At 43.2% G+C, this 17,380-nt stretch overlaps 1 protein-coding gene across 2 annotated transcripts in view; it reads right to left on the bottom strand.

The window, feature by feature from the left end:
- NAV3 (neuron navigator 3) overlaps nucleotides 1-17,380 on the bottom strand; it is a 1,035,010-nt gene that overhangs the window by 359,478 nt on the left and 658,152 nt on the right. For both annotated transcript variants that reach the window (XM_086919576.1, XM_086919578.1), the window contains exons 13-14: nucleotides 12,248-12,386; nucleotides 5,970-6,237 (exon numbers count right to left, since the gene is read on the bottom strand). In XM_086919576.1, the coding sequence (XP_086775702.1) occupies nucleotides 5,970-6,237; nucleotides 12,248-12,386 (407 nt within the window). The remainder of the gene's footprint in view (nucleotides 1-5,969; nucleotides 6,238-12,247; nucleotides 12,387-17,380) is intronic.

Here is a 17,380-nt window from a genome sequence, read left to right as displayed (position 1 = left end):
TCCTCATTCTAGGAATCGGATGTAGGTTCCTGTATTTTTTTGTTTTCTCGTCCCCTTAACTCTGTGTGGCCCTGTGCTCCGAGATCTGGCCCCTCCGCACCCTCTACATTGCTTATTGGGTATAAAGGATATATGACAAGCTCCATGTTGTGCTCACACACGAAAGTCGGTATTCACAGGGCCTACACTTCCCAGCCATCTCTCTGACTTGGTCTCTAAAGCAGCCAGGGCATGCATTGTGATTTCACAACTGCCTGTCCCTGTTAACCTTGTGCATCAGACACTGGCGGTATCTGAAATGCAAGTGCAGTTGCACTCCAGCTAAAGTCTCACTCCCAAAATGTGTTTGTCAGTTATTAAGACCTAACTGGTTCCTAGATTACTATGGATTTATATTTTAGCAATCTACCCGCAAATCGTTTCTGGCTAAAGATGTACCCTGTGTGAAAAAAAACAGTAGCACATTTGTGTGTTATTGTATTTGATTATTATCTGTAATGAAGGGTGGGGCAATTACTGGAGGGTCTTTTGCCTGCAACCATTAGCAGTAGATGCTGTATACATTGCTTTATGTTCCAGTTATTCATTAAGGGTGTTAACTTTATTTGCTGTCAGTGCAAGGTGTGAGTTTCCATTTTGTCTGAAGTGGTGGGTAGGTTCAGGTTGAGAGGAGCTGAAGATGTTCTTTAATTGCTAAAGAATCAAATGGACTATACATGACGGGTCGTGTGTATTTGAAGACCTTTACACCTCTTATGGCTAGGGCTAGGAAGCAGGGAGAGATGGGCTTTGGCATGTTGGCATTTGTGCAGTGTGTTGGTCCATGCCCTAAGTATGGTTTTGGTGTACCCCCTGCTCCCTTCCTCTTACAACCTTTTTTTGTCCTTCTTGGAAATGCGAGATGCGTGTCAGTCTGCAGAAGGGGTTAGATAATGGTCAGAGACCACAATAACAGAGAGAAAATAAAAGCAAGTAGTGGCACTTTTGGATGTTTGTTCAGCTGAACAGTTCATATTGGAATTAGACATCCTGGTAGTTGAAGCATAAATCATCTTAATTCGTCAAATTTGCCAGGAAAGGGTTTCCAACTCTACTGTGATTGAGCCCAGGTGTCCTTGATAGGTGTGACATGGAATGCTGAGTTTGTCCAGTGACTCACTACCACTCCATAACAATGATCCTTAGGCCTCCACTTCTAGATTGACTGTTTCTTTAACTTTGCTGTGAGAAAGGAATGAAGTTTTATTTGGTGCTACGTAAGTTTGTGTGTGTGTGTGTGTGTCATATGTTCTACATAACTTTTATTCTGAATTCGGCAAACTTGCACATCCACTGAAGAGTTGCCTCTCCATATCAGTGAAGCCTTTGCTGCTGCTTCCGCCATTACTACACCAGTACTGTGCAAGAGAACCTTGCACCGATACTGCCAGTTTTGTATATGATACTTGTGTGGGAGAAGAATGTGCAGATGTTGCCTTGCATACACCATAATATAACCACCTTACACCTGCCCAGGAGTGTAAAAGGAGAAATTGATTTAACTTCCCCATTAAAAGTATAGAAACTCTGACAGGAATAGTGGATACAGTCTAAGTGAACCACGTGCTACGTGATTTTGCTGCTCCATGAAGAGTTGATAAACTTGGCCAAGAAGTGCGGTTATTCCCATCCACACATGTTTATCAGAACATCTCTTGCGTATTTTTGAAGCAGGAGAGCTATGAGTTTGCCATACGAAGGAGAAACCCTTTCTGTTCTACAGCTTCATATTCAAACACAGTTGTCCCCAAAAACAGCAATAAATGTAGTCAATTACCAGTCTGCACTCTGCCTTTAGATATCATTTCTTTACATATGAAATTCTGTCAAAGACAAACCTGCTGATACGTGGGTGCAGTGCACAATGACATCTTTACACATGCTGTACTATTAGCCAGTTCAACATTTGCATATACGTGTGCATCACCATCCACTGCATAATTGAACTGGCATTTGCAATATGTATTGCACATATGTTGCACTGATTGCAGTGCAGGCTCTCTCTGTGCAGACCGAGCTTAGTGATTTATACCGTAGGTAGGGCAAGCAGATATTTACAGAGGGCAAGTAGATTTCTTTAACATTTTGTCCCTTGGCCAAGTAGATTTTTTTTTAAATTCCACACCCCTGCGCTGCAGCACTAGTTACACAGAACAAAATAACGAGAAACAGACTTGTCACATACAGCTGTCAGTGCAGAGGTGTGGAGGCTGGCCTGGCGCTCACTTATCTTATTTGCTGACTTACAATGCTCCTTGCACATGCTTCTTATTCACCTTTCCTCCACACATTAAGTGCAAAGGAGAACACTAGCGCTTCTGCACTGGCTGGTTGCAGTATTCCGAAGGCCCTACTTCAGATGTAGATAAGACCAAGAACATGCACTTAACTCTTCAGGGATCCTTACCTGTAACAAGTAAAGCAGGCCCCCTGCCAGAACCCTTGACTCTGACTCCTGACTCTCTTCTTTGGTAGGCACATGGAGCCTGAAGCCAGTAGACCGTACAACATCCCTGATTTTGAACCTAGGTCCCTGGATGTTGCTCTGCATCCCTGTCCAGGACAATGATGCGTGCCTTTATGCAGTTTTCTCTGCAGATGTAGGGTAGACATAGGTGTACCCCTCGAGTGACCTAGCAAAGCTCCGAGCTTCCAGAAACCACAACCTTCCTTCTATTAAACGTTGGTTGCTAGAGTGCACATTTTTTCTTTTTTCTTTCTTAACTGTTTTCTTTCATAACCGTTGACCTTTACATCGGGTAATTTTTAAAACTTTGGGCAATGCATGTTGAATGTTTTATTTATTTTATTTTTTCAGGTACACCAGAGGCATCATGACCAGAGGCTGCCCGAGACAGTGTCCCATACCTCTACTATTCACCCCTACTTAGTTCTCACTACTATAGCAAGAGTGTACAATACTCCTCTCTACCTAATTATCGCTCTCCTTTTTACTTACTGCACATCGCACCCCTTTTCCATTCTACATGTTTGCTTTTCCAAAACCATAACATTAAATTTGCTGAAAGTCATACACTTTGTGAACAACAAATATAAACCCAACCCTAACAAGGTTAACACTAGGATGTATTAACTGCTACTCATAAAATCTCAATATCAGGTACGATATTGAGAAGACACAAAATGAGTTCAATTCATTATGCTTTGCTACTGCCGTCACCGGTTGTATGTCAGTACAACGCATGCTTTTACCCCGCATGCCATTACAACGCGGGATCACAATGCAAGTCGTTACAACGACTTGCGTTAGGGGGCGTTGGATAGTGGAATAGTTTAATTTTCTATTCCAACTCCAGTCCCTGTGGATAGCAGGGAAGGTGTTGGATAGAAAATTAAACTATTCCCTATCCAACAGCGCCCTCCAGCGAAAGTCGTTGTAACGACTTTCGTTGTAAATCCCGCGTTGTAATGGTAGTGCGGGGTAATAGTTGCGTCGTAAAGGATGTTCCCCGCCGTCACCTAGCGTGTCAGTTCTTTACGTAAAAGGTCATTTAAAGCAGATTTTAAATACTTCAGAATATGCTCAGATCTTTTTACATTGTTGTTATGTGTTCCCGTGTGTAACAAACAAGCAGGAACGGTAAAGAGTTATGAGGAATTTCACTTTGCAGAAGCTCTCTTTTACCAATGAACACTACCCATCAAGACAGAAGCATTCGGTTGAGAAAGCATGCTTTGGCAGAGCCATTAGGTCTTGCCAACGCCATAGAGTGTTTATTTCCTTATGGCAACTAAGCAACAGGGACAATGATGGGGTGGATGGGGAATAAGCAATGTAGATGGGATGGATATGGAATTGGCAACATCGACTGGTGATAGGAGGGGAATAAGGAGCAGGGATGTGGTCCAACCCGATGTTGAAGCAACAAGGATGAGGGTGGGAGGAGAAGAAGCAGCATGGGTGGGAGGAGGCGAAGCAGCATGGGTGGGAGGAGTCGAAGCAACATGGACAGGGGTGGGAGACGACTCAGACAGAGGTGGGAGACAAAGCCACTCGGACAATGGTGGGAGAGGAAGAAGCCTCACAGACAGGGGGTGGAGGGAACAAAGCAACACAGACAGGGGTGGGAAGGACAGGGACAAAACAACTATGAGGGGGCAGGCGGAACAGGGACAATGCAACTAGGAGGGGGCAGGCGTGATGGGGACGAAGCAACAGGCAAGGGGGGTGGGACGGTAAAGATGCAACAGGGAGGGGTCGGGCGGGACAGCGAAAAAGCAACAGGGAGGGGGTGAGCAGGACAGGAAAGAAGCAACAGGGAGGGGGTGGGCAGGACTCGAAAGAAGCAACAGGGAGTGGGCTGGTGGGATGGGGAAGAAGCAACAGGGAGGGGTCAGGCAGGATGGGGAGGACAACAGGGAAGGGGCGGACAGGATGGGGAAGGAAGAAAAGAGAGGAGGCACGTGGAATGGGGAAAAAGCAACAGGAAGGGGAGGTGGACAGGGTAGGGAAGAAGTAACAGACACAGGTGGAGGGTGGGAGGAGAAGCAGCAACATGGATGGGGTGGGAGGGGGCGAAGCAACATAGACAAGTTGGGAGGGGGTGAAGCAACACAGACTGACAAAGCAACACAGAAATACGAAGCAACATGGACAGGCATGTGGGAGGGGATGAAGCAACACAGGCAGAGGGTAGGAGGAGAACAAGAAATATAGAAGGGGTGGGAGGAGAAGCAGCTAAACTGACAGGGTGGGAGGAGAAGAACCAACACGGACAGGGAGGGAGGAGAAGAACCAACACGGACAGGGAGGGAGGAGAAGAACCAACACAGACAGGGTGGGAGATGAAGACCAGGCAACAGTGAGGGGTGGGTGGGAGGGGACCAGGAAACAATGAGGGGTGGGTGGGAGGGGGCCACGCAACATGGAGGGATGGGTGGGAGGGGACCAGGCAACAGGGAGGGGTGGGTGGGAGGGGACCAGGCAACAGGGAGGGGTGGGTGGGAGGGGACCAGGCAACAGGGAGGGGTGGGTGGGAGGGGACCAGGCAACAGGGAGGGGTGGGTGGGAGGGGACCACGCAACAGGGAGGGGTGGGTGGGAAGGGACCAGGCATCAGGGAGGGGGGGTGGGAGGGGACCAGGCATCAGGGAGGGGAGGTGGGAGGGGACCAGGCATCAGGGAGGGGACCAGACATCAGGGAGGCATGGTTGGGAGGGGACCAGGCAACAGGGAAGGGTGGGAGGGAGGGGACGAGGCAACAGGGAGGTGTGGGTGGGAGGGGACTAGGCAACAGGAAGTGGTAGGCGGGAGGGGACAAAGCAACAGGAAGGGATGGAGGAGGGGACCAGGCAACATGGAGGGGTGGGCAGGAGGGGACCAGGAAACAGGCAGGGGTGGGCAGGAGTGGGCAGGAGGGGAAATAGGGAGGGTGGGTGGGAAGGGAAAAATAAATAGGGAGGGGATAGCAAGGGAAAAAGAAATTGGGATGGTGAGTGGGAAGGGAAGAAGAAAAAGGGAGGGTGGGCGGTAAGGGAAGAAGTAACACAGGAAAGCAGGGGAAGAATAAAGAAAAGAAGAAATAATGCGTCAATCACAGCACCAACAGCAGAAGGACCCTAAGCCACATGAAGCAATCCGTGCTTAGTCCATGCTAAAGCCAAAGGAATAAAGGAATTGAAGTTGCCTCCCAACCAGTCCAATTAGAAGGCAGCAAATGAGCGTGACAATGAAACCCGCAAATGGTAAGAAATGGGCGGGGTCCAAGGCCCTTGTTGAACACAATCTCTTTTGCAAGTAAAAGCCCATGCGCTAGTGTATGTGTTGAAGCATGTGAAACCTAAATAGTTCACATATGTTGAATTAATTTAGTAAAAACTATTCAGATTCTGACAGCTATAATTAAAAGTGAACTCTGAGGTTGAGGTCAGACAGTTTCCCTTCCAACTCTTCACAAACAGTAGTCGTACCTGGTGTCTTCAGTGGGCTTGTTCCAGACTTGTGCCTTGGTGATACCACTCCTCCCTGTGCAGTCATGCCCCTCCTCCAGGATCCGGTCTGTGAAACAGACAGAGAGGACTTCTGTGACCCCTTTTCCGAGTCTTCAGGAGGAAGGCCTTTCCACTTGCTGCTGGAGTCCGCCCCTCCATCACACTCCTCCTCTGACTTCTTCAACTCCTCTGCATTGTACCAGTTTTCAATGTCTGTCATAGAGCGCTTCTCAGAATCTGCCTTTGACTGCAAGAAAGAAGCACAAGATAACCATAGCATTGATTAGTACCTGTTTAAAGGTGGTTGTAGTGGTAAATGTTGCCAACCACTGTTTTCTGTCTCATTACTGGCTGGTAGAGCAGAGGCTTACGTCATGTTAAAGTTCTCAGGCCCCTTGAGTCAGTTTTCACAGATTCAGAACATAACAACCAGCACTTTAAGGGTGACCTCAGCGGTATGAAACTCACTCGCTCCAGCCATAGAACCATATTAATGCATTAGTCCCTCTGCAAGAGCTACATATTTGTGTTAGAAATGAGGGTCTCAAGTTTGCAATGGTTTGCACCTTTGTCCAAGTAGGGAACCTTGCTTCTAGTCAGGGTGAGGAAGGTACACCCTCAGCAAACCCCTGTTCACCCCTTGGTAGCTTGGCACGAGCAGACAGGCTTATGTCAGAGGCAGTGTGTAAGCATTTGTGCACATATACAGGAACACACTAAAAGCACTACAAATGGACACCACAACAGTTTAGAAAAATAGGAAATCTTTATCTAAGCCAAAATAAGACTAAACAAAAAAAAGACACCATACATATGTCAAGATATCATCACAAGTTATTCACAAAATAAGGGCAGCGTCGGTACCTTACGACCACAGGGGAGGTGAGGCATTGGTTCCTTACTGCAATGCAGGGGAGGTGAGGCATCAGTTTCTTACTGTTGTCGGGGAGGTGACATCACTGTGGCAACAAGGCATTGGTTGTCGGTGCCGATGTGGGGTCGATGAATTTGGGAGGTCACCCATGTCAGGTATCGGCTCAGGTATCGGCTCTGAGATGATGAAGCACCGGCGTCAGTGAGGTCGGAGCTGCGGTGCAAGTCGGGGGTGGTGCATCGCGAGCATCATAAGCGATGCCCTCGGCTCCGATGCAGGCAGCTGCCTCAGTGACAGCATCAGGGTTGGTACTGTGGAGCATTGGTAGGCATTTGGGGCTGCGGTGCAAGTCGGATGGTGCGCCGGATGGTGCACTGTGCACTGCACGAGTGGGCGATATAAGAGTACGTGAACAGCCTAAACTTTGGAGGCTTCTTTATCTGTCACTAAACTGTTTTTTGAAAGAGAGATATATTTAAAAGATACTCTTAGGTATACTTATCATATGGATACGCACACCACACAGTTCTTAGATACAGAGTGTGTGTTTTATGTTTTTTCTGTGTGCAAGTTTTTGTATTGTCCCATTTCGCCGGCATAACACAGCACTGATTACTAATTCTAACAGTTAAAGATAAGAAAAATATTTTTCACAGAAATATATCACTTTTCTTTACAGGTCAACACCACATATGGTGCAGTTTGGATGTGTTATGTTATTTTAACTTTGTTTTTATTATTCCAGAACCCATTCAGCAACATATCTACTGGGATACAGTATACTGTGCATGTTAAATTTATATGCACCACTTAGTTAGGATTATATGTAAATACACAGTTGTTTTTATTTGAGTGTAGAAGGGATCTCTTCTAGGTCCTGATGAGAAGCCAGGGGAGGGCTTTGAAACATGTCGACACAGGAGACACTGCTTATTACAGCATAGTATCTCTATTTCATCTCATTCCCCATTATTAATGATACCAGCTCAAAGGAAGATTACAATTTCTTTTTTCCACTGAGCCAGGTATTTTTGAATTTTTCACCATTCACCATTCACTCACTTCTGACCCTTACACTCACCCTCCTACACTACACATCGTATTGTTTTTCATAACTAGTGCTTCCACGTAGTCGTAGGTCGTAGCACGCCCCGTCCCCGCAGCGGGGCGGGAAGAACCCGATGATGAAGCATGCCACCAAGGATCTTTTTGGTGAGTGAGGGGTAGTTAAACAAAGCTGTGTGCTTTCCACCATTGTAGGAGACACACGTAGTCAGGAGGAACACTTCTATACTTTCCCATAAGGGTGAATCCCTTTGTTTTTTGACGATACAAGCAGTGCTGCAGCATTTGACCTACAGGCCCTGGGCACACACAGTGGACTGTACTAGTGACTTAGTAGAAAGTCAAATAAGAAAATCATGGAAAGACCAAACCATAAAAACAGTTCATATATGGAGCACTTGCAATTTGGCACTGCACAGCATTGGACAAGTGGCCAAGGTATCTAGACCAGCAAAGACGAAATCCAGCACACAGCAAAAATACAGGAGGCAGAGGCAAAATGACAGTAGAAAACCATACCAAGTATGCCAGGTCTAACATATTGTTTGGTTTATCTTTGCAAATATGCGTTTATTGCTAAATTATATTTTTCGTTTTATTTTACGCGATGCATCTGTGTAAGAGTTTATTTTGAACTAAAACATCAATGTTGATACTGACAGGATGCAGCTACAGAATTATTCTGTTATCAACACTTAGATCGAAGCAAAATGAGTCAAGATGAACACAAATCACTTCGGACGATTTGAGACTCTAATCCGCAAATGTTCTTATGTTTCAATTTTGGCTGAAAATCACTTTATATTTTTAAAAATACAAGAACTTACAATAAAATTAGGTTAAGTTACTCGACATTTTAGAAAACAGATTTAGGGGTTGCATTTTAATTTCACTGATCTTTAGTCACAAAACGATTTAGGAGGATGGGAAGTAGTAATTAAGAAGGGCTCTTTTACATACTATGACAGGCCTTTGAGAATTGGCTATGAAATCAACAAGTCCCTAATATAAAGGGCCTAGGAGACGGCCTTCGCTCCTCTTTGGTGACGTACTGAATCCATTAACATTGTAGCTTCTATGGCTGCCCAGACTAAGAATAACAACCAATAATGCAGGAAAGCATGGGACAAAGATCTGCCCGGCATATCATTCAACAGGGCCGACAATATCATACTTGTTTCCCACATTAAAGCTGGTACCAGTAACAACAGGGTAGTAAAGGTCACCTCACTGGTACAAGTACATACCAGCACTCGAGAAGCTGTCCCTCCATAGTGAAGTATTAACAGCGAGGAAACCGAGAGAGGAGGAGAAACAGGCAACGTGGATTGCACAGTGCTTTTTGAGACAATGATAAGCCAGAAACCACTGTAAATGCTCAAACAATGCCTAATAAACTACTGGCCGCAGTTAGAAGTTCAAAAAACAACAAATACCTGAAAGGTCAATAGAAATTCACAAGTATATTATGTCTCTGTTCCCGGAGCAGAACATAAATCTCTTATGTTTTGACATAACTGTATCGATATTATTCGTCAATGCATGATAGACTGGAAGTTATTCATGCAGCTAAAGCAATAGAAAAGGCGTCTACATATGGAGTGATGCTCAGGAACGGGCAGAGGAAACCTGCAGCTTTAAGAACTCTGAGAACAGATGCTGACCCCACAGCACAGCTTCACAAAAAGGGAACAACTACTACAATATCCGTGTATGGATTCAAGCAGCCTCCCAGGAGGAATCTTGTTTACTGAGTGTATCATTTGTCATTGCCTACACCCAGCTCTAGACCAGGCACTAAATGTGAAATGTTCTTCTGCCGCCCTGTTATGTACAAGTTCCCTCCACAAGCACAGATATGAAAGATGCTGTGGGCATGGATTTTTGTTAAAGTGACACAGTTCTCGCAGCACTCACCATCATTACAAATACCTCTGTAACTCCACCCTGACGCTCTAACAACATTTCCCTCCAAGATGGAAAGCCCCAACACGCCCGGGGCACATTTATTGCTTGAAAATACCAGCAGCTTCGGATGCTTGAAAGGAGTGATATTTTTCCACTATTTCATGGGTGGAGAAAAATCACCTATATTTATTTATTAGACTCGTCAAAATCGTAAGTGTCAACAAACAAGTGTATTTACTGTTCATTTATGATACAAACACTACAGTGAAGTCTATTATGCAATGTCTTGGGTACAAGATGTAAGATACATTCATGCAATAAGTGTTATATTTGTGTGGTACTTCAGAAAAGCCGCAGTAGGTGCAATTTAGCCCCTGTAATCTTTGAAAGGATTATGGGGATTAATAAATGAACCAATGGCAAAGGAAAAGATAGAATCTGCTCTTCAAAAAGTAAGGCAGAACTATTTCAATATCTGAGCCTCTCACCTACACTAAATGCACCAGTGGGAAAAGAGAAATTCTTTTTCCAGAGACCAATCATCATGTTAAACAAACGGTTGCCTACACAGTGCATTTACACCACAATGTGATCTATTGTGCAACTAGACAGGCTTTGGGGAAATAGCTGCCAAGGTAATTGGGCTGGCAAGGATATGGGAAAAATCAGGCCTTAGGTTAGTGCCTGAGAGACTGTATAGTGGGGTAAAGCACTCCGAAGAGGTAAAGACAGCATATCGAAGGATAATTAGCCCAGCCATATTGTGAAATGTCTGGAGTTGGTGGTTAAAGGGCAGCACCCAATATCAAGGCTGTACTGACGGTGCAATGAGGAAGGATTCTTTATCAAAGTTTGGGAACCATGCGTTTTAGGAGCCATTGGGAGAAATACAAGGGGCCCTGAAATCCAGCTGTATGAATACAATCAACTATTGTACATTGGAAGACATGGTCCCAATGGTTAAGTTGCAGCCACCGAGAAGCGTCAGTATTTTGTGTGCAATATTGCATGATTATTAAATAGGCGGATAAGCCCATGTACAGATTAATAGAGTATTATGAGCCGCACCCATAGTATCACCATGTTAGGGAAGGCTGTTGACTGCAGAATTTGGTAAAGGTATCTCAGGTGAAAAAAAGGTTAGTATGCAAACCTACCAAGAATTGTGAACAAACGACTCCCACCTTCTGACATTTTTCTGTTAAGAGCACTCTAACAACAAGATGCTACCCAAGGAAACAACGATGAAGCAAAGGCCCTTCTCTGAATGGAGGTCACCGATTGGGTGAAGCAGGGACATTGGTGTCATTGTTTTTTTAATCTGTCCCTTTATATTGTACAGTACATTGTTGATTTATTGCCATGGTTATGCAAAATACGCACAAACTCACACGGACAGATATAAAAACGTATACATTTAGCAATGAATGTGTAAAAAATGTTGTGAAATGTGTTGTGTGAAAAGAAAAGAGCAGGTAACATCTTGTCAGGCAGCATAATTATCATTGGTACTAATTTAGCACTGAATGAAGAGATTTTCTTCACTGTGCTAGACCAGAATATTCCAATTCTGACCAAAAGCACATGCTGGCTTATCATTTAGAGCCTATGTTGCACCGTCATATGATGTCTTCCGTATGAAAATACTCTCAAAACGGGTATACAGCAGTATTAAGGAGCAAGAGAGTAAAACTTGAGCAGAGATTCATGCAATGGACTGAGAATCAAACATCTCCTCCCTTCCTTGGGTTTGAGGATTGTAATAGAATCACGTTTGTCACATCAATGGGAGCACAATTATAAAAGGCCTCCTATTCAAAACAATGCTGCGCTAGGCTGCAAGCCCAGTAAATTCGATCAATCTTTATGATCAGCACACCCCTCTCCTAAAATATATGCGCCGACTTCCAACAGAAGCTGGAATAACATTTCAAAAAGCTTGCTTCACCTTCAAAGGTTTTACTCACTAGCTTGTCAGTTTAGCTAACTAAGAATGGTGCAACTTCTAGCTGCACTATGAATTTAAGAAACCAAAATAAAGCTATAAATAGAACAGTCTAATTCAAAATAAGTCAAACTTTTTTTTACATTAATTAATACAATCTGGAACTCGCTACCAAGCGGTCTATGCAATCAACTTGTGTTGCTTGCCTTCAGAAAAAGTAGGGTAAGATCATTATGAACTCTCATTCGCCTCCCGTACTCCCTCTCGCTCTCTGGCCCATAGATGGTTCTCCTTTAGTAGTCTTAGGTTTTCGGATGATGGTTATGTTCTCTGAACAGTCTATGTCTGACTAATGTGGAAAACTTTCAATTGCCACAGGGGACACGTTTGCATCACATATTACAAATGAATTGTGTGGTCCACAAACAGAGGCTTGCTTCAGCAGCCATGCCTGAACCCTCTTACCTGTGAGTGAGTGGTCTTCCTTGGAGAGGAGGCAATGTTGGAATAGGAGCTGACCGATGAAGCCGTGTTCAAGTCGTCAGTGCTGAGGTTGTCAAGAGTGTCACTGAGGCCGCTGCTGACGGAGCTGCTGTCATCCCAACTGAAAGGAAACAAAAGGCGACATTTAGAGATGACGCAGCTTACACCCTGCAAGATGGGAGCAGTCTGAATCTGCGCCATCCTATCCCTACATCAATGACTGCATTTCACAAGGCTTCAGGGACCCTTAATTATGTTTAGTTAGTAATTGGTTAATGGCATTAGGCAGTCTTTCACCACCAGCAGTTTATTTAGTATCTGTATTTATTAAAATATTCTTGTTTTCATGAGTTCCAGTGTTTCATTTCACTGGTGAACCCATTGGAGCGCATCTGTCCTTGGTGCCTGGCCAGAATTAATCATTTGAAGCCAAGGTGGGCTTGAAAACTAAGTACAGGGGAATTCTCTTGAACATCTTTGTATCAGGGCTCCTTCTGCTAAGCCTGATCCCCTTGCAGTTTATCTACTGGACAGCACCCTAATTGTTTTCCTGTATACTGCTTTTTTCATCCTCCTTGAGGGAGTCACCTTGTCAAGCAGCAGGATCCCGGATTTAACCGTTAAATTGTTTCAGCCGAATTCCCCTTATTATAACCTTTGCAATGACGACTCAGGAATTGAATGAATGTGTAAACCAAGCACCTATCTCCTGGTCTCAAAGGTTCCTTTTTGAATATGTCTGGTGAAAACTACTGTATGTCTGAAGTAAAGGTAGGCTTTTAATTAATCACGGTATTACTGTTAAGAGATACGCCAATTTATAGTGACACTATGTTAGGAAAAAAAGATCTGCATATGGATTCAAACGGAGAAAGAAAGTAATGCCTGGTTTTGTAGCAATCAAGAACGTGCCTACTTAAAAAAAGAAAAACAAGGCCCGTTTAATATGTTTAGAACTGTGGATTGTGCTAGACAAAATTGGCGTTCATGCCGGAGGCCTCATCGGTTTGTGACTGATTCAATAACCTGTCCTACGTGTTGTCTATATAGAAGTTCAAGCTGTAGCTGAAGTACTTCTTGATTAAATTCTAAATACACGTCTGTAAAGTTTGAAAGGGAGTCTTATCATTTTTTGTCCTAACGTTTCTGGTGGTAACGTTTGTACTTATGTATTAAGCACTGTTTTGAGTTTGGTTTTCGTGCGTGAGAACTTGCTTTGTTTGACACAATACATCTATTTACAAAGTAAAAAAATAAATAAATTACCTTTGCGGCACTCGAAAAAAATGTGCACTACTTAGTGTTCGTGAAGAATAATCCCCACCCCTTTCAACTGAAATCTTCCTACCGAGTTAGCCTTAGTTTATGAATGAATTATTAAGTTTATTTATAACAAATTAAGTTTCGGCAGGAACGACTGTGCTCACAAGCTCGAGGTTGATCGTATAATGAATTATCTTCTTAGACCCTATGGAGGAACTCAAGATATATAACCTTTAAGAGCTGGAAAGTTTTTAGTGCAAAGTTTTCAATTATTTGTTGTCTGAGGTGAAACACTAATCTACTTGGACAGCATCAGAGGAGAACGTGAAGTGGAAAATATCAGTTCTATATTATAAGCCAGCCTACATTTAACACAGAGTATGGGCCATATCAAAACCCTTTCCTTGTTATTTACATGAGTACTAATAAAACCCTAGCAGTAAACATTTAGTGGTTTTGGAAAGCACAGCAAAGAGGAACTGCAGGTAAACCTCCGGAAAAACTGAATAGGGAATGGCATCTCTTTCTGCTCTTATTTGTGTTATCTATGGACTCCCAAACCATCTGGGCCAAGCAACCTTTCAAGGGAAAAACTGAGACTCCTAAAGAGATATGAGGGCAAAACCCATGTGGTGCAAGTAGAATTGATTAAAACAAAAAATACAATAACAAAGAATGAAATGTCTGATCTAAGTTTCTGAAAGGAAAACACATACCAATAAATTACCAAAAACATGCCAAATAAGGCAAATACATAGGAAGTGGGAACAACGGTTTTATACACTTCCAAGTGAAAGTCAATTGAAGCACTCATTAAAATGGGCTCTGATTAAACTAAAAGTTGATCAGTGCATAAAAATAAATTTCAAGAACATTTCTCTTTGGGGAATTTTCAGCTTTGTCTTAGTCAGAAGGGGTCTGACTTTGTAAGCAACATAATCGGTAAGATATGGGGGAACAGGCCACAGAAGGCTTCTGACTACAAAGTGTTGTAAATGTCATAGAGAGGAAAAATATATCCCCACCTTTACGTTTTTCTATCTGAAGCACTTCAGATAGCTCCAATGATCCAAAGTGGCCGTCCCTGCCACGAGAAGCAAGGCTAAAACTAGGATATTTTAACATCTTTCACAGTTGGCAATGGTCCCCACACCAGTTGGCTCAAGCAAAGATCTCCACCTCTTCAGAGTGCTGGAGATTTCACTAATCAGATTGCGAAACAATTTATATACTCTGAAAGTGCCAGCGGTTGTAACATTATTGGAACGCCATCTGGAGCATAATGTGGCCCAATGTAATACCAAGATGTGCCCCAGCCATACCGCCATCTACCTGTCTCGGATAGGTGTCAACTCTCTTTAGTAGCCACCGGAGAATCATGTAAGTGACATGCACAAACTATCTTTCCTCCTACTATACACCAAAAAGTCTGCAAATATTTGACTATTGCAAAAATAGTTGCATGTAATGTCTGTACTCGACCACTCACTTCTGCATGTTTTAAAGATGTCTTTAAAATCGTAAGAACATAGGATGATTATCAGACAGGCTGGGTATGTCATCATCTTAAACCATAGAACTTTTCAAGATATTTGTCATTATTTCAGTATGAAAAACACACATGGCTTTATTTGGTTCCAGAAAGGAGCTCATAACTGGGACTTTGATTTTCGAAATCTTGCCAACATTAATATTATGAAACTTCCACAGACAAAAGATTGAGTAACAAATTCGGTCAATAAACCGGAAATAGTCAAATGGGAAAATGCAAATTAAAGACCTTTGAATTGCCAATTACAGAACTATTAACTCACATGACTCCTAAAATTCAAAACAATGCAATGTCATTAGTGGTTCTCAAAGCGGCCATGCTAGCACATCCGAAATTATACCAAATCACGCATAGTTTCAAGAGTTTTGGATTTGTAGCAGTTTTGCAAAAGAGGTTCGTCAAAAATATTTTCATGAAACCACAGCGCCTAAACTGTCAAAGTGGAGGGTTCAACAGTAGGCACAGTAGGATGAAGCTGGTCCACCTTGGCCCTGGTTTTCCCCATCTCCCAGTGGTGTTATGATGTACCTGGACTGCTCTTGAGTCTATTCCTTGACGTTAGGCTGCTCACTCGAGAGGTGGTATCACTCCTACATGCAGAGATAGATTTTCAAATAATCTTAGGAAGAACTGATAAAGCAGCTGGTGGAGAGGTAAAGTCAACTCTGCAATGTTTTCATTGTACAACAGGAATAACCTAATTAGGCCTATTAGGGTTCTGTTTCATTTGGTCTGTGGTTGCGTTTGAGGATTTCGTTTTTGTTTAATAGGTTTGTGGAGGTTTCCGTGATCTCTGAATTTGTAGTTGCCAAATCTATGCATTTCATTTACATTTTCTTGTTAATTGTAGATATTTTATGGTTATTTGGGGACATAGAGTTAATGTGCATCCTTAGTAACAATCTGACTTGTCTGCATTTGATGCGCATCTTTCACCCACTTTGAGGATACTAACTAGTCATTAAGCTAAAGTTAGACACACAAAATTCAGCATTGTAAAATCTATTAAAGTGAAAAGGTAAGGGAGAAATTCGACATAGCACAACCAAAATTAATTGAGAAGGCCCTCGGATATAGCATGTGTTAATATTACCAAGGCCAAGTCCGGTCTATGGGCAACCCATGGGCCGGTTCCCCACCTTGCCCTGCCAATCATTTTAGATGATGTTCGATGAGATGAAATACTCATATCGCTTTGTGCTTATTGTTTATGTCTGCAACCTATGCATTTACTTTGTGCTGGGCTGATCTGCGAGTCATGAAGAACAAACCATTTTATTCTGCGAATCTGTGTATTAAATTGCGGAACGAGGGATCTCACTGCTGGTGTACTTTATTCGTGAAACTCCACGTGTACTCTATTTCATATCAACGCAGTTCTCCTACCCTTTCTTCTCCAGCGCGTAGTATCCGCTCACTTCGGCCACTACACATTTTTGTTTACATTAACAATATAGCTATTCAATGGTGAATGCATAAAGGTTTCAAGGTTTCTCAATTAATAGTTACATCAATGCAAACCACACAGACCTGGCAAGTAGAGTGTGGGAGCCTGTAACTCATAGCAACCCCTTATGTAACAAGCTCGGAATCTGGATTCAACAAATATGAAGTTGCAATTAGTAAAACGACCTTGGGCGTACAAAGGAGAAGCATACCAGCTTTTGTACTTCTGATTGCAATTCCACTGCACGCATTCTGCTCGACTGTGGAATCACTTAACAATGCAGGGGTAGGCATGACTGATGCGAAGAATCCAACTTCAAAATTACCTGCATTCATCTCCTAATCTATGACTGCAGGCATGCGCCATGCACCCCCTTACCCGTGATGCTTTCAAGCCTATTAGCATTTATTAACCGTGACAAATAGCTTCATTTCCTTGAAAATGGAAACAATTATTAAAAAATCGGAACCATTTTTATCATCCAAATGAATTTGAGTTGTAAAGCATGAACAGAAACAGAGATGCTGAGCAGGTCTAGTCTGACACTTGCAAGCATTGCAGGCTTTGATGGCTTCTGCTGGACTGCTTGAGTGCCCAGTGGGAGGCCCGTACAGTAACTTTTGCAGATTCCACAGACCTCTCCTTTAGATGCCAACGGAAAATAGCTGTGAGGGATTGCAGGGGCTTTATCGGAAATCAATCATTATATTACATGCACAGGAATACAGTTCGTATTAGTTAAAATACCGCTTGTGAGGCACCACATGAATCCATCAGTGATGCGCATACATTCTCCAGAGGGCTTCTTCTAAAAGCATTGATCCAGAACATTGCAGGTAAAATTGCGTTTAGA

Source organism: Lissotriton vulgaris, chromosome 1_1 (assembly GCF_964263255.1).
Source record: "Lissotriton vulgaris chromosome 1_1, aLisVul1.2, whole genome shotgun sequence".
In the NCBI taxonomy this organism is placed as follows: Eukaryota; Metazoa; Chordata; class Amphibia; order Caudata; family Salamandridae; genus Lissotriton; species Lissotriton vulgaris.
The sequence above is the reverse complement of the archived record's forward strand: the minus strand, read 5'-3'. Positions and strand labels throughout refer to the sequence as shown.